Genomic DNA, 20,056 nt, shown 5'->3' on the forward strand with positions numbered 1-20,056 from the left:
CTGAAAACCCCTCCAGAGAACATTTAGAATTCGTAAGTGGTAACCAGTGCTCTTCCTTGTGTCAATGAAAGTGATTTTTAGGAATGAATAGTTTATGGTAGTAAAACTTTTGGATTAATTGGGTAATGAATTTAATTAAAATTAACCATAGTGTTTAAACCTACATCCTTTGAAGGTAGGGAACAAATATGAGGGTACTCTTCATTTTCAATATCTTAGTTTATTAAAATGTATAATAGCTATGTAATCAAACTGGAATATCATATTTATGTTCTTTTACTCATTGTTGTTTGGGTTTCAGAAAACATGCATGTGCATACTTAGGTACTCAGTCATGTCTGACTCTTTGCTACCCCATGGACTGTAGCCCACCAGGCTCCTCTGTCCATGGGATTCTCCAGACAAGAATGCTGAAGTGGGTTGTCATGCACTCCTCCAGGGGATCTTCCCAACCCAGGGATCAAACCCAGGTCTCCTGCATTGCAGGTGGATTATTTACCTACTGAGCCACCAGGGAAGTTGATCAGTCTGATAAAATTGGCACTGGTTGTAGCTCAGAATTGCAAAGTTAAAGACCTAGAGCTCATATTCTGGGTTGTCAAAATATCAAATAATCACTTAAGAATTCTTGGCATGAGTTTTACAGTTATTTTTTGGACTTGGCCATTAAAGAAAATCAAAACAGCTCTTTGCACTTTAGCCACCCTTTATGATTTTTAGTACTTTGCTATAGATCACGAACAAATACTCCCAAAATATTTCTTGTGAAGCAGAAAAATAAAAGCCTCATTTAAAATTGGATGCCTTGAGGCAGAGAGTGGATACTAGAAATATATTGTGAGTGAGCAACAAGCTTGGGACTAACTCCAGAACCTGTGTCCTCAGCAGGTCCTGGAGTGAGAAAGACAATCTCGGAACCTGCACAAAGGGGAATTCTTGAGTCATTCTCCTTTCTTCACCTTCTAGTAAGATGAAGGACAGAGAACTCCATGCCATTGTGTTAGGAGACAACGTATTTGTTTCCATTTCTTTCAAATTTGGAGCATGGGCTGGATTTATGATATTGTCAACGAACGACCCAAAATACTATTTTTATTTTGATTTGGTCATATGACTGCTTCATCTCCTGCTCCATGTATTGGAATGCATGGGAGGGTGTTGTCCTCCAGCTGACCTTTTCCAAAATCGAATCCCGAGTCTAAAAGCTGTAACCTAAAACCCAAAATCATTGGCCTTAAAGAAGTTTCCCTGAGAGAATTAGGCCATTCCTTTTTCATTTCTAAATGCATGTGCCTCGTGCACACATTCAGAAAGTGTGGTATCCTTGGCCTCAACCCTGCGTGAGTTTCAGGATGCGTGGATAAGCAATAATCTCTCAGTTCCAACTTGATTGGAGCCTGAACCCAATCTCACCCGAAATTAGTTTTCAAATCCAAATGCAATTAAAAACAGATGTTTCCAAGCAGACTGAAAAAGGCTGTGAAAAAAAAAAAATCAGGTTCACTGCCTTTAGAATCAGTTGACTATTCTAGGTATTTGTAATCAATATGAAGGGCGGAGAAATGAGTTGCTTCCACAGAGTTCACTCTCCTTTCCTTCCACAATGAGCCCTCCAAAGGCTCGGCATCAGTACCTTTTGAAGAGGTGTGTTATGATTTGCCAGGCTGAGCTTTCCTGCCTGATCCACTTTCTAATCTATTCCAGGTCAAGAAAAATTTGCATTGTGAGTTAGACACTTCATAATTCTTATTGCTGAGAATGAATTTCTACCAATAAAAGTAGGGACACATAAAAATAACTTGTTACTCAAAAGTACTAGAATATTAAAGATTCTTAGACAGAAAGTTTCATTTAGCACATACTTTAAAATTCCTTCTAAAGCTAGCCTAATGGCAATTCAGGAAACATTAGTGAGTTTTGGAAGGTTTTTTTCCCCCGGTGAATCAAAACCCCATTAAAGTATGCATAGTGGGGAAAAGGGGAGAAAGCTTACTTGTGGACAAATAGTACCCATGAACTTTAATGCATTAAAATGGATTCATAAGTTCTTCTAAGATGAAAAACATGTGTCCAATTACTGTGAGATTCACCACTCCTTACAAGTTCAGAGCAGACAATCCTCATCTCCTTGTCTTAAAATGAGTATGTCTATTTTCAGAATAATTTTCAGCATGAAGCCTGGTCCACCATTTGATTTTTAATCTCTTCTTTTATCCCTGGAATCTTGCATTCCTGGTACACTTCATCTTTTTGTGTGCGGAATAATATCCTTCAAAAATCTTTGATGCATTGGTGAATTAAAAGAAAAAAATGAGATGTAAGTGCTTGCTCTATTTGTCATTTTTAATACATTTTGAGTCACTTGATTTATGATTAAGCGTTCTTGGGAGAGGAGAATGTTTAAGGTGGTATTTTGAGCTCCATTTAAGGCAATTTAGTTGTCATCAGGCCTCCTCACCCCATAACCTTCGTAAGACCTTGCTTCATAAATTGGACCCAAACAATTGGCTTGTGTTTCGAGTAGACAAAGCCTTATGGAAATGATACTTGCTAAGTGTTTTTATTGGACATCTGGGTAAGAGTTAGCCTTTGTCAGACCAGTCACAGACCATAGTTAGCCTGACTCCTACACCCTTGGTGGCAGTTTCTGCTCTTAGAAAACTCTTTTAAAATTCTTTTACATCGAGAGGGAATGAGATCTGGATTCATCTCCCCCCTCACCCCCCAGCTTTCTGCTTTGATTTCTGATTCTGTGACTGAGATTAAGGGTGTTTGCTCTATTCCTCCCTCATCTTAGGTCATCTCTCTGCATTTAGTGCCTCCCTAGCCTTCTGTTGGCAGCAAACCCTAGTGTTGGATGGAATCTCAGCCCATGTTACATCCATGTCATACCTGGATGTTGTCCCCCGGTTAAGGACTGGCAGGGTGAGTTCAGGCCCTGGAGGTGCCAAGTTGAGCTCAGCTGGCTTGAAACAGTGACTGGCCTTGTCTCTCCTCTCACTTCTTCCTTTTGATGAGTCATCTTGACCTGAATAACGTTGGATGCCAGTGGCAGAACACCTCCATGTCTATTTGACCCTAGATGAGAGAGAGAGAGGTTAGTACAATCTCATTTCACTTCTTAATTGAAAAACTTACCCCTTTTTCAAAAGAAATAAAAGCAATGAATATGTTATCTCCTGGGGATGACTACCAGATGAAAAAGAATGAGGAGCTCTCTTTAGTAATTTTCATTACTTGTACCATAATATAGAAATTTGTATTTGGAAAAAACTTCTCTCCATGACTTAATTCTAAAAATTCCTGGGCCAAAGGTAGAGTATCTCATAGATAAGGAATTCAAGGACAAAGGTAAGAAGTGCTACGTCTAAATATGTGGCAAAAACAAACAAACAAATGAACAAATAAATAAGATACATAGAGGAGGGGGAATTTTCAAAGTATTCAAACATCAGATCACATCAGTCACTCAGTCGTGTCCAACTCTTTGCGACCCCATGAATCCCAGCACGCCAGGCCTCCCTGTCCATCATCAACTCCCGGAGTTCACTCAGACTCACATCCATCGAGTCAGTGATGCCGTCCAGCCATCTCATCCTCTGTCTTCCCCTTCTCCTCTTGCCCCCAATCCCTCCCAGCATCAGAGTCTTTTCCAATGAGTCAACTCTTCACATGAGGTGGCCAAAATACTGGAGTTTCAGCTTTAGCATCATTCCTTCCAAAGAAATCCCAGGGCTGATCTCCTTCAGAATGGACTAGTTGGATCTCCTTGCAGTCCAAGGGACTCTCAAGAGTCTTCTCCAACACCACAGTTCAAAAGCATCAATTCTTTGGCGCTCAGCCTTCTTCACAGTCCAACTCTCACATCCATACATGACCACAGGAGAAACCATAGCCTTGGCTAGACTGACCTTTGTTGGCAAAGTAATGGCTCTGCTTTTCAATATGATATCTAGGTTGGTCATAACTTTCCTTCCAAGGAGTAAGCGTCTTTTAATTTCATGGCTGCAGTCACCATCTGCAGTGATTTTGGAGCCCAGAAAAATAAAGTCTGACACTGTTTCCACTGTTCCCCCATCTATTTCCCATGAAGTGTTGGGACAGATGCCATGATCTTCGTTTTCTGAGCTTTAAGCCAACTTTTTCACTCTCCTCTTTCACTTTCATCAAGAGGCTTTTGAGTTCCTCTTCACTTTCTACCATAAAGGTGGTGTCATCTGCATATCTGAGGTTATTGATATTTCTCCCAGCAATCTTGATTCCAGCTTGTCCTTCCTCCAGTCCAGCGTTTCTCATGATGTACTCTGCATATAAGTTAAATAAACAGGGTGACAATATACAGCCTTGACATACTCCTTTTCCTATTTGGAACCAGTCTGTTGTTTCATGTCCAGTTCTAACTGTTGCTTCCTGACCTGCATACAAATTTCTCAAGAGGCAGATCAGGTGGTCTGGTATTCCCATCTCTTTCAGAATTTTCCACAGTTTACTGTGAAAAATAGAAAGTGATGCTCAGAAAGCATCACTACAAACAAAGCTAGTGGAGGTGATGGAATTCCAGTTGAGCTATTCCAAATCCTGAAAGATGATGCTGTGAAAGTGCTGCACTCAATATGCCAGCACATTTGGAAAACTCAGCAGTGGCCACAGGACTGGAAAAAGGTCAGTTTTCATTCCAATCCCAAAGAAAGGCAATGCCAAAGAATGCTCAAACTACTGCACAATTGCACTCATCTCACACGCTAGTAAAGTAATGCTCAAAATTCTCCAAGCCAGGCTTCAGCAATATGTGAACCATGAACTTCCAGATGTTCAAGCTGGTTTTAGAAAAGGCAGAGGAACCAGAGATCAAATTGCCAACATCTGCTGGATCATGGAAAAAGCAAGAGAGTTCCAGAAAAACATCTATTTCTGCTTTATTGACTATGCCAAAGCCTTTGACTGTGTGGATCACAATAAACTGTGGAAAATTCTGAAAGAGATGGGAATACCAGAGTATTCAAAAAATGAATTTTATTCTTGTTTAAACTGAGAAAAATGTCCATTCCCCAAAGAGAATGCATTTGCTCATGATTCAGTGTGCTGACAAGAATAACACATAGTCCTAGCGTGTGGTACTCTTAATCTTTATTTAGTACTCTCCTGAGAGTGAAAAAGTTGGCTTAAAGCTCAACATTCAGAAAATGAAGATCATGGCATCTGGTCCTATCACTTAATGGGAAATAGATGGGGAAACAGTGTCAGGCTTTATTTTTTTGGGCTCCAAAATCACTGCAGATGGTGACTGTAGCCATGAAATTAGAAGATGCTTACTCCTTGGAAGGAAAGTTGTGACCAGCCTAGATAGCATATTCAAAAGCAGAGACATTACTTTGCCACCAAAGGTCCATCTACTCAAGGCTATGGTTTTTCCAGTGGTCATGTATGGATGTGAGAGTTGGACTGTGAAGAAAGCTGAGTGCCCAAGAATTGATGCTTTTGAACTGTGGTGTTAGAGAAGACTCTTGAGAGTCCTTTGGACTGCAAGGAGATCCAACCAGTCCATTCTGAAGGAGATCAGCCCTGGGATTTCTTTGGAAGGAATGATGCTAAAGCTGAAACTCCAGTACTTTGGCCACCTCATGTGAAGAGTTGACTCATTGGAAAAGACTCTGATGCTGGGAGGGATTGGGGGCAGGAGCAGAAGGGGAAGACAGAGGATGAGATGGCTGGATGGCATCACTGACTCGACGGACGTGAGTCTGAGTGAACTCTGGGAGTTGGTGATGGACAGGGAGGCCTGGAGTGCTGCAATTCATGGGGTCACAAAGAGTCGGACACAACTGAGCGACTGAACTGAACTGAACTGAGAGTCCTGGGGCTGTTTTAAATGTGAGAATGTAAAAAGTGTGCATCCCATGAAGGTGTTTATTTAACTCTTAACATGGATATACAACAGACATCTTATTAGATGTAGCTTTCACGTAAATTCTCACTATGCCTACATGTGATTACAGAATTGAGGAGACACGAATGTCATTGCAGTCAACTGATAGTTTTAAAACATTTTACAGGTGACAGAGCCATCTCAGATTTGCTCTTCTCAGAGGAAAGGTCCTCAGTGAATCAAAAGAGTGCAACTTGGTCTTTGTTTTCGTCAGTCTCTGTAGTTGTACCAACTGGACAGCTGCAAACAGTACCTCCTAGAGCCAAAAAATTCTGTCATAACAAACTTCTACCTCCTAGCACTTTAATTTGCGTGTCAATAGTGGATGGAACTGAATTACATATTTAACAGTCTTTCCAGCTTTGGGATTCTTGGGCTATTCTCTATGTTCAACCCCAGAATTTTATTTGTTTGTTTTCATTCATTTGGGTATAGGACATAAAGGCTAGCAATAAAGCTGGGGAGGGGACAAGGAAGGTAAAGATCAGGGAAGGGAAAGGAGAGTGAGAATGAACTTGGAGAGAATGAAAGGAAATGGGCTGATAGATAAATAATGGAGTGAGAGAACTGTGGGAGGCAGATTAATTTCCTGTATCTCAGATTTAATATGAGGGGGAAATAGCTGGTGATTTGCAGTGTAATTCTGTATGTAGTGACAGAGTTACTAATCTGTTTAACTTTTTCCTTAAGAAAAACATACCAGGTGACAGTGCAGTTCATTCTGTACTGCAGGCACAGATGAAAGTGGCCCAGCTGAGTGGTGCTGAAGCAGAGCCCTTACTGTTTAATGAGGAATCCCCAAGTGCAAACTGCAGCCTCCTCCATGGTGAGTTGAGGAACTTAATTTTGTTGATGATCTTTGGGTGCTGGGATGCTTCCATGCCTCTTCCTCCCTGTTGTGTGTTCATTCTAGAACCTTCTGCCCCAATGAGGTCCATAAATCACAAAATAAAGAGTGGGTTTCCCATCAAGGTCTTCTGCAGCTGGCTACATTTTGGTTGATCTAAAAATCTGCAGGAATTACTGTCTCTAGTTTTAATTTTTTTCAGTGGTCTGCAGTAATTCTTATTTTCTAATGTTCAGAATAACAAAAAATACTGATGGGTTCTGTGTGCTCCTTGTTCTCTTAAAGCAGACAGGAGTTAAATGAAGATTAGGCATCCTTTCTGTTGTAGGTAACTGTAAAATGTTTTGTTTCCTGAGAGAAGGGGCTGTGGTAACATATTGATACAGCTGTAGAGGGAACTGGTTCTGGAAAAGATTCCAATGGTTCTCAGGGTAGAATTGGCTGGTATGAGCAGGCATTCCATAAATACTGGCTCAAACATTGAGAAGTGGACTGACTTGTGGGTGTGGGTATGCTTGGGAGGGACCCCAGTAGAGGCCTTTCTCTTCTGGCCAGAGAGGTGATAGGTTGTGATAACAAAGGCAGCCACTCTCCAGTGTGTCTCTGCTCAGAAATACTGGCAGCAGCAATTGCCTGGAGTTCTTTGTTTGGAAAGAAACTTTATTATTCCTCAAACCTTAGGTCTGTCAGCTGCTGCTCAGAGCTTAGCAAATCCTGCAGGCAGCTCTGGTACCTTCTTTGTTTATGAAAAACACATCTCAGTACAATCCTTCACTGTACTGAATGGGAGCTCATTCAGGGAGGTCCCTCTTAGTTTCTGCAAGAGGATTGGGGGACTGGATCATTGACTGGAAATGGTAAAGAAAATGAACAGTCATTTAAAAAAAATGAAGTCATTAAAAAATAATACATATATACATACTATAAACATTTTCTTTGAAATTAAAGCTGTGTATTCATTCAGGAAGCATTTGATGCAGGAGAAGAAAAGTCTTCTTAAAATCTGGGTTTGAGATTGGAGTTGTCTTTCAGAAACCATATTTATACAATTCCCAGGTTGGGGTTCCTTGAAACTTACAGCTACATTAGTGTAAGAAGTTAAAGATGCTCGTAGAATATTCTGAGAGCAGAGGCCTCCAGGCTGTAACTGTCATTTTTTCCTTTAAGTCTTATAATTGTCTCACTAATGCATAATATAACAATTAAAAAAATTTTTTTGGCTGTACTGGGTCTTCTTTTTTTCCTTTTTTGTGTGTGGGATTTCTCTAGTTGCAGTGAGCAGGGGCTACTCTTAGCTGTGGTATGCAGGGCTTCTCACTGCAGTGGCTTCTCTTTTGGAGCATGGAATCTAGGCTCTTGGGCTTCAGTAGCTGCAGCACACAGGCTCAGGAGTTGTGGCTCACATGCTCTCGATCACAGGCTCCTTAGCAATGGTGCATGGGCTTAGTTGCTCCACAGCACATGGAATCTTCCCAGACCAGGGACCGAACCCATGTCCCCTGCATTGGCAGGTGGAGTCTTATCCACTGTGCCACCAGGGAAGTCCCAATATAACAATATTTTAGAAGCTCCCTTTCGATAAGCTTTTCCAAAGCAGTCATCTTTTTTATCGTAAAAACATTCCTTCCTTTTGCCCTCACCTTTCATGGATTCACAATAGGTAGCTAAACTGTGTTAATACATTAAGTCCAACAATGCATACACAGGTGTTGAATCAAAACCAACTGATTCTTAAAAGACCCATGCACTCCAATATTCATAGCAGCACTATTTATAATAGACTAGATATGGAAATGTCAGGCGAGTGTATACTCCTCGGTTCTGTCTCATCACAACAAAGATTTGGAGTGATGGCCATTAAAGCCCTCCGCATGTCACAGCTCTCGGGTCTTGGACAGACCGTGTTATAGCTCTCAGGTCTCGAACAGACTGTGTTATAGCTCTTAGACAAATCAGTGTTACAGCTCCATGTGACAGTTCTATTTTATTTAGAAAATAGCAGGAAAATCCATCCTCGAGGCCCAGTGCAGGGAGGGGGAAGGGCGGGGGGTTGGAGAGAGAGAGGGCCCCGGCCCTTTGGGTCCTCTTTTTATATGTTTTTTTTTTTTTTTCTTTTTTTCTTCCCCTGGGCCTGCCCTATGTAAATTGGGCTACCCAGGAGTGTTGTTTGTTCTACCTGAGGTCCTCACTCTGGTCCTCGGACCTTCCTTTGTTCTACCTTCACGGGCTTTTCCCTTCCTTATCTTTTAGCCACCGCCATTCTGGACTCCTTTTCCCTATTCTAGCTACCTAACAGAAGGAACACAATTGCCCATTAATAGATGATTGGATTAAAAAGATGTGGTATATATATCTATATATATAGAGAAAGACATACGGATATAGATACACGATGGAATACTACTCAGCCATAAAAGATGATGAAATAACACCATTTGCAGCAGCGTGAGTGGACCTAGAGAGTATTACACCTCATGAAATAAGTCAGACAGGGAAAGACAAATACTGTGAGATATCACTTATATGTGGAATCTAAAAAATAATACAGATGAATGTGTATGCAAGAAATAAAGACATAGAAGACAAACTTACAGGTATTCAAATGGGAGAGGTAAGAGGGGAGGGATAAATCAGGATTATGGGATTAAGAGATACAATAAAATAGATAAGCCAAGAGATATACAGGGAATTATACTCATTATCTTGTAATAATCTATAATGGAATACAATTGGCAAAAATTCTGAATCACTATGCTGTATACATGAAACTAACACAATATTGTAAATCAGCTACACCACAATAAAAAAAAAAAAAAAAAAAAAACTGATTCTTGGGGAACTTAAAACTCAGCCAGTCAGAACAGAAGGAGGCCTGCTCCCTGTTGGCCCTTGGTGCTGGTGGCAGGGAGCAGAGAGACTTGCGGAGGACGAGAGCGACCGCTCATCTGCAGAATTTGCAGGCGGGGTCGTTAAGCAGCCTCTACTGTAATACATCTTTACCGTGCAGAGTGACAGCCCCCAGTTGGGAAAAGAAGATAGAAGTCCTGTTGTTTCTAAGCGTTACGTGCAGTGGAGACAGTCAGCAGAGGAAGAAAGATCACTTCTGGCTGAAATGAGCAACCAGAAGCAGTTGTTATGGGATGAATTGTGTCCCTCCAAAGTTCATATATTGAAGTCCTAACCTCTAGTGCCTCAGAGTGCAACTGTATTTGGAGATAGGTAATTAAATTAAAATGAGTGGGCTCTAATCCAGTATGACTGGCCTCTTTTTAAGAAGAGGAAATTTGGACACAGACATGGACAGAGAGAGGACAATGTGAAGATGGGGAGAAAAGGGCATCTACAAGCCAAGGAGCAAAGCCTGGTGTGGATGCTTCCCTCACAGCCTCCAAAAGGAGCCAACTCTGTTGACACCTTGTTCTCAGATTTCTAAACTCCAGAGCTGTGAGAAAATAAATATCCATTATTTAAGCTGCCCAGTCTGTGGAACTTTGTATGGTAGCCCTAGCAAAGGAATACAGAAAGGTCTATTGAGAAGGGAATAAATGATGTGGACTTGAAAGAGTGAGTAAGTTGGCAGTACATCAAGTTTAGAGGAAGGAACTTCCAGGCAAATGGGAAAGCAAGGCTTAGAGGTGGCTAAGTATTTTAGATTTAGTTAGAAAACAGTTTGACTGGAGGAGGGTTACTGTAGGGCAATAGTAGAATAGGCTAGGAAAGGTGGGTCAGAGCTTCAGGGTCTTTAGGGTCATCCGTGGGCAGTAGGGACCTCTGAAGGCTTTGGAGCAATGCCATGATCCAATAGCATCTTGGAGACATTATCTAATATGGAATTGTCAGAGCAGGCTGCTTGGTACCCGCTGAAGCCCCCTGACTGTCAGCTGTGTGAGCATGACCAGCTCCTAGGCATGGCTGGCAATACCGCTCACATACTGCCAAACGCGTAGACTTTAGTTCATCTTTGGGTTTATGTGATGCTTCTCACATTAAAGTGTTGAAGCTGAAACAGCATTTTATATTGTTTATGAGTCTTAAAAGCCTATTTACCTGTATATAGTAACCCCTGGAGAGCCTAGCAAACCATTGGTGGTTACTGTTTGTGAATAAATGCAGTAATTACCATGCCCATGACTTTTGAAAGTACTTGTAGTCTGCTGCAGTAAAACAGGTTTCTCAGGTTTCCATCCACATTAGCCATTCGAGGGCCTTGTGACTATTTAATAAGTGATTACCCAGAAAGGCTGTTAAGTACCAGACCCCAGCAGGAATGGTTCTGATTCTGTAGGTCTGGGATAAGTCTGGGGTGTGGCTATTTATAAAAAGGTCTGAAGATGATTGTGACATAGAGCTAGGGTTGAAAAATCACTGATTACATTCAACTTTTCAAACTTTATAACAGCTTTAAGAGCAAGGTTAAACTTGATACCAAAGAATTTTAATCCTTATGCTTGTGGGCTGGATGAAGCACAAGCTAGAATCAAAATTGTTGGGAGAAATATCAATAACCTCAGATACGCAGATGACACCACCCTTATGGCAGAAAGCGAAGAAGAACTAAAGAGACTCTTGATGATAATGAAAGAAGAGAGTGAAAAAATTGGCTTAAAACTCAACATTCAGAAAACTAAGATCATGGCATCTGGTCCCATCACGTCATGGCAAGTAGATGGGGAAACAATGGAAACAGTGACAGACTTTATTTTCTTGGGCTCCAAAATCACTGCAGACAGTGACTGCAGCCATGAAATTAAAAGATGCTTGCTCCTTGGAAGAAAAACTATGACCAACCTAGGCAGCATATTAAAAAGTACAGACATTACTTTACCAACAAAAGTCCATCTAGTCAAAGCTATGGTTTTTCTAGTAGTCATGTATGGATGTGAGAGTTGGACTATAAAGAAACCTGCTGCTGCTGCTGCTGCTAAGTCGCTTCAGTCGTGTCCAACTCTGTGCGACCCCATAGATGGCAGCCCACCAGGCTCCTCTGTCCCTGGGATTCTCCAGGCAAGAATACTGGGGTGGGTTGCTATTTCCTCCTCCAATGCATACATGCATGCTAAGTCATTTCAATTGTGTCCGACTCTGTGTGACCCCATGGACAGCAGCCCATCCAGGCTCCTCCATCCACGGGGTTCTCCAGGAAAGAATACTGGAGTGGGTTGCCATTTCCTTCTCCAATAAAGAAATCTGAACACCAAAGAATTGATGCTTTTGAACTGTGGTGTTGGAGAAGACTCTTGAGAGTCCCTTGGACTGCAAGGAGATCAAGCCAGTCAATCTTAAGGTAAATCAGTCTTGAATATTCATTAGAAGGACTGATGCTGAAGCTGAAACTCCAGGACTTTGGCTACCTGATGTGAAGAACTGACTCATTGGAAAAGATCCTGATGCTGGGAAAGATTGAAGGCAGGAGGAGAAGGGGATGACAGAGGATGAGATTGTTGTATGGCATCACTGACTCTATGGACAAGCTCCAGGAGTTGGTAATGGACAGGGAAGCCTGGTATATTGCAGTCCATGGGGTCACAAAGAGGTGGACACAACTGAGTGATTGAACTGAACTGTAATTTTATCAAACCTTATTAGCTTATCTAGAAAAAGTCTTTGCAAATCCAGGATCCAAACTAGGGACTTCAAAACAACCACTTCTGCTTTCCACTCTAAAGAGATTCCCCCTTTCTTCCTCTGGACTCCCTCAAACCAAACAAACAAAATCAAACCACCTGAACAAAAGACAGAAACTCTATTTATGTAAACAAGTCTCTGACAAGAACCACTCCCAACTAACTTCAGTTAAGCTGAAATACCAAACTCTATAAAAACATAGCAGGAACATTGTTCATAAACTAAAGTGGAACTTTTTCTTTAACTCAACTTAGTTTCTATTTCAAGTTCTCATTTCATAAAAGGCAAATCTTTTTTTAAAATCAATAAAAGTATTTTCATCTCCTTTCTAGGGACTACACTAAGTTCCTAGAAATTTAAATGGTAAAAAGCAGAGACATCACTTTGCCAACAAAGGTCCATATAGTCAAAGCTATGGTTTTTCCAGTAGTCATGTACAGATGTGAGAGTAGGCCCATAAAGAAGGCTGAGCTCTTAAGAATTGATGCTTTGAACCGTGGTGCTAGAGAAGACTCTTGAGAGTCCCCTTGGACAGCAAGAAGATCAAACTAGTCAATCCTAAAGGAAATTAACCCTAAATATTCATCGGAAGGACTAATGCTGAAGCTGAAGCTACAATACTTTGGCCACCTGATGCGAAGAGCCAATTCATTGGAAAAGATCCTGATGCTGGGAAAGACTGAGGGCAGGAGGAAAAGGGGATGACAGAAGATGAGATGGTCGGATGGCATCTCTGACATGAGTTGGAGCAAACTCTGGGAGATGGTGAAGGACAGGGAAGCCTGGTGTGTTGCAGTCTATGGGGTCGCAAAGAGTTGGACACGACTGAGCTACTGAGCAACAACAAGGCAGGGCACAGGGGTGGATGGTCAGCAGGAAGGTCGTCTATCCAGCCTGAGTCATCATCTGTTCCTGCTGGCATCACAGGAACACAGAAATGCCCTGTTTGGTCCTTGCTGCTTTATCACCCTCATACCCTCTGCAAGGTGTTAGGAACCTACTAGTTTTCATATATCTGGGCACAAGATGAGTATGCTGCTTCCACCCCACCATGGGCAGGGTAAACTACGTGTTTGCCTCTGGCAAATTTATGTTGATACAAGAGGTAGCCATTTCTACCCTGGGATCTTGTCTCTCCAGACACTCTTCCCAGGAAAGAGGGTTGGTTTTCTTCTATTCCACTGTGTTTTCATTCACAGGCCCTCCTTCCTCAAGTCTCCCCGCCCATCTACTCCTCATTGCCCCTCTCTCTTCTCTGGGGATCTCTTCTAATCCCTGGGGCAGCAGTGTTTCATTTACATAGTCAAGCATTCCCAGGAACCTGTTGCACTGTTTCTGCACTAGCATCTTTTAATTTTTCTTTGAGGGTTGCACTTTTGAACAAATCAGAGAAAATGACTTATTTTCCTCTTTAGACACCATCACTTTTACCCAAGGCATTAAGCACCCAGCCGTAAGTACCAGGGTGATGCTAGGGAGTAACCAAAATAGAAAGTTAGCCTTTCTCTGAAATTCAATTGATTCGGCATTGGCTAAATTATGACCAAAGCTGGAGGATCATAAGCTTCAGTAATGAGTTTAACAAAGAACTTTTAAGAATGTTGGCATATGACTTAGTGAATACAAAGCACTAAGTTAGCCAGAACATCTTAATATATAATAGCTGGAAAGTGGACGATTTTTACTTTAAGCAGACTAAGAATATAAATGGCAAGTTTGGGGTGAAGGTCTTTTTCCCCCATGTTTATATTTATTCTGTCTTGTTATCATTAAATCATTCTCTGACTTTTTTGCAAGAATTTCCTTGGAGAAATACTGACTCTAAACCTTATTGTTATATTCTATGGACTACACACGACATACTTCCTTAATCTCAGAGACATGTTTGCTTGAAATGGGAAATTGCATTTACTCACCCTAAGTTTGTGAAAGGAAATTAAATTTGATAGAGTGTTTATTGCTAGAAATCAAGTTCACTCACCTGAAGTTGCAACCTACACAGCAGCTCTGCAGCCTCTCTAACTTCATTCTGTTACTTTATTCTTATACAAGGGACTTGACTTCATTTAGTTAAAAAGCATCAAGCCCTTTACTTAGCTTTCTTCCTATAATGTGTCTGAAGAACCCCAAGGCCCTAACAGAATTAGTTTTAAAGAGCCATATGAATTTTTCTCCACTGGTGAAAAAAGGAAATACCAAGGAAAAACCTACTGATAAATGCTTAACACTATTATTCTGCCACAGAAGTTTAAACGTCTTTCTAATATGTCTTAGTGGCAAATACACAACCTCAGAGTGACATCATCCAAGGGTACATAGGTCAGAGAAAAGTCAAGAAATTAAGAGAGAGATATCTTCAGTTTCCCAGTCAAATGCCCAGTCCATCTTGGTACCCAATGTGCTACTACTGTTGAAGAGATTAAGTTGGTACAATTCACTCACATGAATGTATTGGTTATGTATACTTCCTTTGTCTCCCCATTTGTCTTTCATTATGGGGGAGACTTTCCCTATTTGTTGTATCCCAGGACATCCTACTAGGAAGTCAATAAATATTTGTTGAAATTTTTTTTTTTAAAAAATGAATGCATGGATTCTCCCACAGTTCTGGATAGACTTTCACCCTATATTTTTGAAAGTACTGTCAGAAAAATGTCAAGTTTGAGTACATAAGTGTTAGAGAGTTCATTAGCCATGGCTGCTCTTAGGGCAAGAGCCCTTCCTTAGATGCCCCGGCTAACACACCTTACTGACGTGATACAAGAATACTATGGAAAACTTGCTCTGTGCCCATTTTTGATTAGGTGGGCTCCTTCTCTCTGCTTGGTATATTTGAATATTTGTGAGTGGGTATTTTCCTATGAGTAGTTGATGTAGTTTTGTTGTGTGGATGGATGATCAATGAGTTACATAGGTGTGAGTCTGGAGGAAAGAAGAAGAAAAAAAAAAAAACCCTATTCACTTTCACTCCTCTTGTACTGTAACTGCAAGGAGTCCAGCAGTATATACGAAGCAGTTACAGTTTCTAGGGTATTCGATGCTAAAATGTGCAGAGTTTCATAAAAATAAAATAAGCAAACCAAAAAAAAAACTCCCTATTTCCCAATTTTGTGGTCAATGTGAAGGACTTTTGCTTGGCACATTGTAAGTCCTCAATGAAAGTTAGTTGTTATCAACACTATGTTATCAAAACCATGGAGGCTCCTGTTACTTGGAAATTTATCTCTTTCTCTTGACTAGTGGACGTTTGCAAGTGATATGTCACCCAACATAGAAAGCTAGAGCTTCGGATGAGGACGCTGGGGCCCCAGGAAGTTAAATGTCTTAGACCATATTATACAAGTAAACCACAAGGTCTGAGCCCCTGACCCTAAGCCTACTGTGATTTCCACCAGCCCAGCTCCAGAAATTTCCAGACAAATAGAGCCTACGGTGTTTCTAAGCAAACACTCTGGCACTGCTCTTATAGTCTGCAGACCCCAGAGAAGAGCAATTGTGGGTTAAATATCTTAAAGGAAGAGAATAATGTCCATGAGATGCAGGGAAAACCTCTCCAAACCTTTCCATATCTGCTTGGTGTTATATTTTAAAGACTGAATAAAAGTATAATCTTTAGGAATCACTTAATTTTGGTCACATAAGATAGGAACAGGGCTTCCCAGGTGCCTTGCAGTGTAAAGAATCCTCCTGCAATGCAGAAGATATAGGCGACACGGGTTCAATCCCTGGGTTGGGAAGATCCCCTGGAGGAGGACATGGCCACTCCATGCACTCCCAGTATTCTTGCCTGGAGAATCCCATGGACAGAGGAGCCTGGTGGGCTACAGTCTACAGGGTCTCAAAGAGTTGGACAGAAGCAACTGAGCACACACTCAGGAGAGGAACAGTTCATTGATTTAGATGAATGAATCTCCTAAGGTCTGTTTTTTCTCTAAATTCAAGTAAACTGAATAACAAGTCATCATGCAATGAAGCACAAGATAAAGTTCCCCTGTTCCATTTCTTTTTTTTCCTGAAAACATGGGTATTTTCTTCACATCCAGCATTACTTCTGGGGGAAACTTAAGCTAGCCAGCACTTCTTACAAAGAAAGCTATTTCCTCCCACCTCTGTAGACCTGATCCAGAGAAATTGAAGGCCACGGAGAGTGTGTCTTGAAGTTGATTTTTCTTCCACTGCTTCCACCATGGTTTCACTCTGAAAATGTGATTCTGTTTAAGTTGTGGATACTCACTGGTAGTTGTTTAGTCGCTAAGTCGTGTCCAACTCTTGGCGACCCCATGGCCAAGCCTGCCAGGCTTTTCTGTCCATGGAATTTTCTAGACAAGGATACTGGAGTAGGTTGCCATTTCCTTCTCCTGGGATCTTCCCCACCCAGGGATCAAACCTGGGTCTTCTGCATTGTAGGTGGATTCTTTACCAACTGAACTACCAGGGAAGCATACTCTCTAAGTGATCTGTTAGTCACTGAGTCATGGCTGACTCTTTTGTGACCCCATGGACTGTAGCCCACCAAACTCCTCTGTCCATGGGATTCTCCAGGCAAGAATACTGGAGTGGGTTGCCATTTCCTTCTCCAGGGAATCTTTCCAGCCCAGGGATCAAACCTGGGTCTCCTGCACTGCAGGCAGATTCTTTACCACTGAGCAACCAGGGAAGCACACTAGTCAAATTCTATTTTTAAACCAGTGTCTTTTCAGAATATTCTTTGACATCAAGGGAAATTAAAATGTTATATTATCTTTGGTCTTTTACCTTGGGATTCAGAGTTTGATTTAGAGTTTTTCTTTTCAAGATACATGACTACTCCTAACTTGATTCCTCCTGGGGACAAAGCTAGCAGATGGACTTGTCTCTAACATTTCAGGGAACAGCAGAACCTCCAAAGAGCAGATGCCAAGTTCAGAGAACTTTAGACAGGGCATGGCTGGAAGATCACAGTGAGGCAGGCTCTTGAGTTTTTTGAATTTTTATTCTTATTTTGAAATGAGAACCACACAGGTGGTTGGTTTAGAATAATTTGCCTTGACTGTTAGATGAAATTTTTGTAAAAAGGGAAATAAATTCGCTTTTGTTCACCAAAGTTCCAAGTGGTTCAGTTTTGTGCCATTCAATAATATGATTATGAAGTCACTATGACAAATGGATTTCCAGGAGAAATTTCTTGAAAATAATGGATAAAAACCTCCAGCAGTTCACTAATGCCAGGAGATGCTATAATAATTGGTGATGCCCTGTAATGATTTTTATAGCAAATCACTAAATCCTTTGTTAATTTTTTTTTAGTCTCACAAACTGTCAACAGATGTTAGGCAAACATATACTTCTTATTGTTTTCTTCATCTTTTAGAATTTTTGGTGCAAATATAAAAGTAATGACTGTCACAAAAACTGGCAGGAGAACTCTAAGATTTTATTTTATAATTTAAGAGGAGATCCTAGATTTTCTGACTCTATCAAATTCCAATTTATGCATCTATATTATGCTTGGGAGGTCTCATTATTGCAAAAATGACTGTTGGGTTTCCTGTGAATTTGGGTTCTGTGAATCTTTCTAATCAAATCTTATTTGACATTGCAAATAGTAAAAATTCCTCTGTATTACCAGGAAAGGGAAATCCAATGTTTCTTTTAAACTGTCTCTTTTTTTCTTGTTATAAGCACGTGCAAATTGATTACTATTTCTTCGTCTACCTTTCCATCTATCTCCTAATAGTTAATGTAAAATGTTTGTGAAATTTGCTAATGCTTTTTAAAAATAAATTGCTGCTCAAGTAACTTCATGAACACATAACTTCTGGATCCTAAAAACAACAACAAACAAACAGAACTATGAACAATGTCTGAGAAAGATGGCATTGAAAATCAATACCAGTGATCATTAAAATAAGCTTAGTCCAAAGTAGGTACAAAATTTTCCAAATAGTCTATATTTGCAGTAGAAGGATAGAAATGGCCTTAATTTTCTCAGCAGACATTTACCAAGGGCTTGACACTCACAAGGAACAGGAAGACTTGAAGAGCATATGTCATTGAGAATACTGTTTCTGAGCATCTCAAAGTGGGGTCAACAGACCATTTGCAACAAACCTTCATTCAAAATGCAGATCCAAGGCACCCAGACCTATTGATTCAGAACATCTGGGGTGAAACCCAGAATCTTGAATTTAGCAATAGTCATATGAATTACAATTTTAGAATGATTAAGCCAAAGGCTCACATATTCTAAAGGGAAAGCAGACTTGTGGGCAAATAATGCAAATGAACTGAGTTATAGAAAACTTATAAAATCTTTTATGACAGAACAACTCAAGAAGGGAAGAAAGCATTGTTCTATGTAAGCCCCTCTCAGGGGACATTAAAAGATGAGGCTTTATCCAGGTGTAAGCAGGTTGTCAAGGTCAATATGAAGCTGCTTCTGGGACGTTGAGTACTGTGGCCCATGGAGGATAGTAGATTTCCAAAATCATCCCAGCCAGGGTATCTGCACTGACTCCACTCCACAGTTCTCTTTTCTATCGGTGACATTGTCAGACTAAAGCTTCATCTGACCAGAATCTCCCCTTCCCAAGCCAAAATGAATGGAAATAAGAGAATGGAAGAATTGGAAAGGGAAAAGCTCATTGTGTATAATTTAGACCTGGAGATAGCATGATGCAAGGAGATAGAGATCCAGTTTCTTAAGCCAGCAGTAGCTCTGTGATTGTTGGTCCAATCATTCCTCAGGACCTCATTCCTTGTGAATGAAGTTCTCCACAATCTCTCTGCTGCATTTTAACTCTGAGACTGATTTGATTTGTGAGCATCAGTGTCTTATCTAATTGCCTGGCTGTTTAGACAAGCAAGTCCAGAATTTCACTGGCCTTAGGCCTTTCCTGTAATCTAGTGAGAAACTGAAATGTCAGCATCAGAATCCCCTCCGGATGGCACCATGGTTAAGAGACCAAGCTTTCGAACCAGGGAATCCAGTGTCAGCTCCAGCTCTGTCACTCACCAGCTGGGTGACCTGGAACTGTCAGGAGAATCGTGCCCATCTCATTGTACTGTTGAGACTACTAAATACTGTTTGTAAGATGCCAGCTCTTTGTCTGTTATATACTGTTAAAACATGATTAAAGAAGACAATTTAGGTGATACAAACTTTAACCCTTTATGAAGCAGAGAAGCTCCATTCCAAGAACTGAAAAATGGAACAGAAGAAGGGAAACTTATAGGATAAAGAATGAAAAATAAGGAAGAGTGGAGATCATTTTGTCATGTATAGAAATATTGAATCACTGTGCTGTGTACCTGGAATTCACATAATGTTGTAGGTCAACTATACTTAAAGGGGGAAAAAAAAAGAACAAGGAAGAGAAAAGTAGGAAATATCTGATTGGCTGGCATCACAAAGTCACCTTTGTTTGGGGTATGAAGGAGGAAGAAATGAACAAAAGAGCCCAGGGCTGGGTTGGTGTTTGGAGAATGGCTGACTGGATGTATTGGGTTCCTGGTCAAATAGAGCATTTATGGGAACACTAAGTTTCAACTTGCTAATTTGGCACCCCCAGCAGGAGTGGCTCCATCTTGGGCCTAGAAGGTTCTATAGTTCTTCTAAATGAATTTCTATCTTAATTATAGGAAAGCCATGTTCAAAGAGGAAGAAGGATCACCATCTA

The 20,056-nt window shown here is 40.8% G+C and overlaps 1 protein-coding gene across 7 annotated transcripts in view; it reads right to left on the minus strand.

The window, feature by feature from the left end:
- Positions 1-2,155: 2,155 nt before the first annotated feature.
- The window catches only part of LOC147379398 (uncharacterized), a 281,421-nt gene continuing 263,520 nt past the window's right edge, over positions 2,156-20,056 (minus strand). For all 7 annotated transcript variants that reach the window (XR_015160755.1, XR_015160754.1, XR_015160725.1 and 4 more), the window contains 2 exons: positions 2,893-3,078; positions 2,156-2,279 (listed from right to left, as the gene is read on the minus strand). Coding sequence is in view for 4 of the 7 variants with exons in the window: in XM_086391948.1 (XP_086248074.1) it covers positions 2,272-2,279; positions 2,893-3,078 (194 nt within the window). In the remaining 3 variants the exon portion in view is untranslated. The remainder of the gene's footprint in view (positions 2,280-2,892; positions 3,079-20,056) is intronic.

The sequence above is a fragment of the Bos grunniens genome, chromosome 1, assembly GCF_055505025.1.
Source record: "Bos grunniens cultivar Pamir isolate PY7600 chromosome 1, Bosgru_T2T1.0, whole genome shotgun sequence".
Taxonomy (NCBI): Eukaryota; Metazoa; Chordata; class Mammalia; order Artiodactyla; family Bovidae; genus Bos; species Bos grunniens.